The sequence below is a fragment of the Penaeus monodon genome, chromosome 20 (assembly GCF_015228065.2).
Source record: "Penaeus monodon isolate SGIC_2016 chromosome 20, NSTDA_Pmon_1, whole genome shotgun sequence".
Classification (NCBI taxonomy): Eukaryota; Metazoa; Arthropoda; class Malacostraca; order Decapoda; family Penaeidae; genus Penaeus; species Penaeus monodon.
In genome coordinates, this window is record NC_051405.1 from 19,054,636 (window position 1) to 19,056,193 (window position 1,558).

A 1,558-nucleotide genomic window follows, 5' to 3' on the forward strand; every position below is an offset into this window, starting at 1 on the left:
CTTTTATGTTTGTTTTTAATGGTATAATGGCAACAATTATTAATCCCTAGGCCAGGTAATGGAAAAATGTTGATGTTCCTGGAACCTGACTTACCCCAAACATTTTTAGTATTTTAAATTGTTTGAAGCAGATTCCATGTCCAGGACTTCTATTTGATAATTTTGTAAGTGTATTGTATACTAATTAAACCACATAATTTGCTGTAGTTAGGTATGCAGAGAATCAGTGCCCTAGGAAAGTATAAGTATGAAAGCTTTAAGTCGCCTCATATTGCTAGGGGGGTGGGAAGAAAAAAACCCAGTTACTGGGATCTCAGCATTTTTTTTATATGACTTCTATAATTTATAGCAGTTGATGAACGATGGAGCTCACTTAGATTAGCAGTTTTCTTCAAGATTTATATGGAAAATGTAGTATTAGTTATAAGGAGTAACTACTGTAGAATTGTTTGCTAGGGATGACTCAGATAATCATCCACTCTATGAATTGTTTCATAAGTTTTTATCTTCTCAGTTCTAGACAGGAGTCATAAATGTGGTTTTGATTTAAACCAGTGAAGATTTTATGGTATGAGTAGAAAACCATAATCACAAAACATCTTTTATTACAGGTACTTTCTCAGAGTAACAATTGTGAGGAGGTTATCTGACATTGTTCGAGAAATGGACCTGTTGGTGCATACTCTCTCCTCATACCCAGAAATGAACAACTCTATCAAGATGGAAGTTGGCATTGAAGACTGTCTCCACATAGAATTTGAGTATAATAAATCAAAGTAAGTGTGGGTAGGGCATTTTCCAAATATGCTTGTTCATTGTTTCAGATTTTTATGCACTATTTATGCTATTGACTAATAAAGAAATGTGTATACATTATATGTCCATCCTCTCAATATCAAAGTATTTCAGAACATGGAATATCGGTTAATTTAAAAAAAGAAACAAGTCAATGTGAAATCAAAAACTATTTATTGCAGGAACAATAACTTGCTCCCAGTATTCCTGGCAATATAAATCAATATGTAGTTCCCAGAAATTCTCACAGAAAGTAGGCATTTAAACTATACTGCTCACTGCCATTACTTACAGGTACCACTTGAAAGATGTTATTGTAGGCAAAATATACTTCCTCTTGGTTCGTATCAAGATCAAGCACATGGAAATTGCCATCATCAAGAGAGAGACCACTGGATCAGGTGCGTTAGATTCTGTTTTACATCCCATTTCTCTTGATTGGTTATTTCTATGCATTTCTTTGTGTTTTTCTTTTTCTACCTGTGATAAGAATGAGTTCACTTTCAAAGGAAGTAAGGAAGTTGGATGGTAATAGTTAGTGAGAGAATAAAAAATGCATTTCTGTATGTTTAGTTATATGTCTCTTGTCAAAAACATTTACAGAAGGAAAAGAGGTTGCCTAAGATTCTCAATTTATGGACATTTGGATATAAGAAAATTAGTTTGAAGGCATGCTAATAAAATGATAACAGAAATTTAGTTAAAGTCACAAAGTATCAAATGGTATTAATAGGCAAAAAAGCAGAAGAGTGAAATAGGAGTG

The 1,558-nt window shown here is 33.1% G+C and overlaps 1 protein-coding gene across 1 annotated transcript in view; it reads left to right on the forward strand.

The window, feature by feature from the left end:
* Positions 1 to 1,558, forward strand: part of LOC119585678 (vacuolar protein sorting-associated protein 26B-like) — a gene marked incomplete at its 3' end in the record, with an annotated part of 9,102 nt that overhangs the window by 6,477 nt on the left and 1,067 nt on the right. The window contains 2 exon segments of the mRNA XM_037934353.1: positions 612 to 776; positions 1,090 to 1,196. Coding sequence (XP_037790281.1) covers positions 612 to 776; positions 1,090 to 1,196 — 272 coding nt within the window.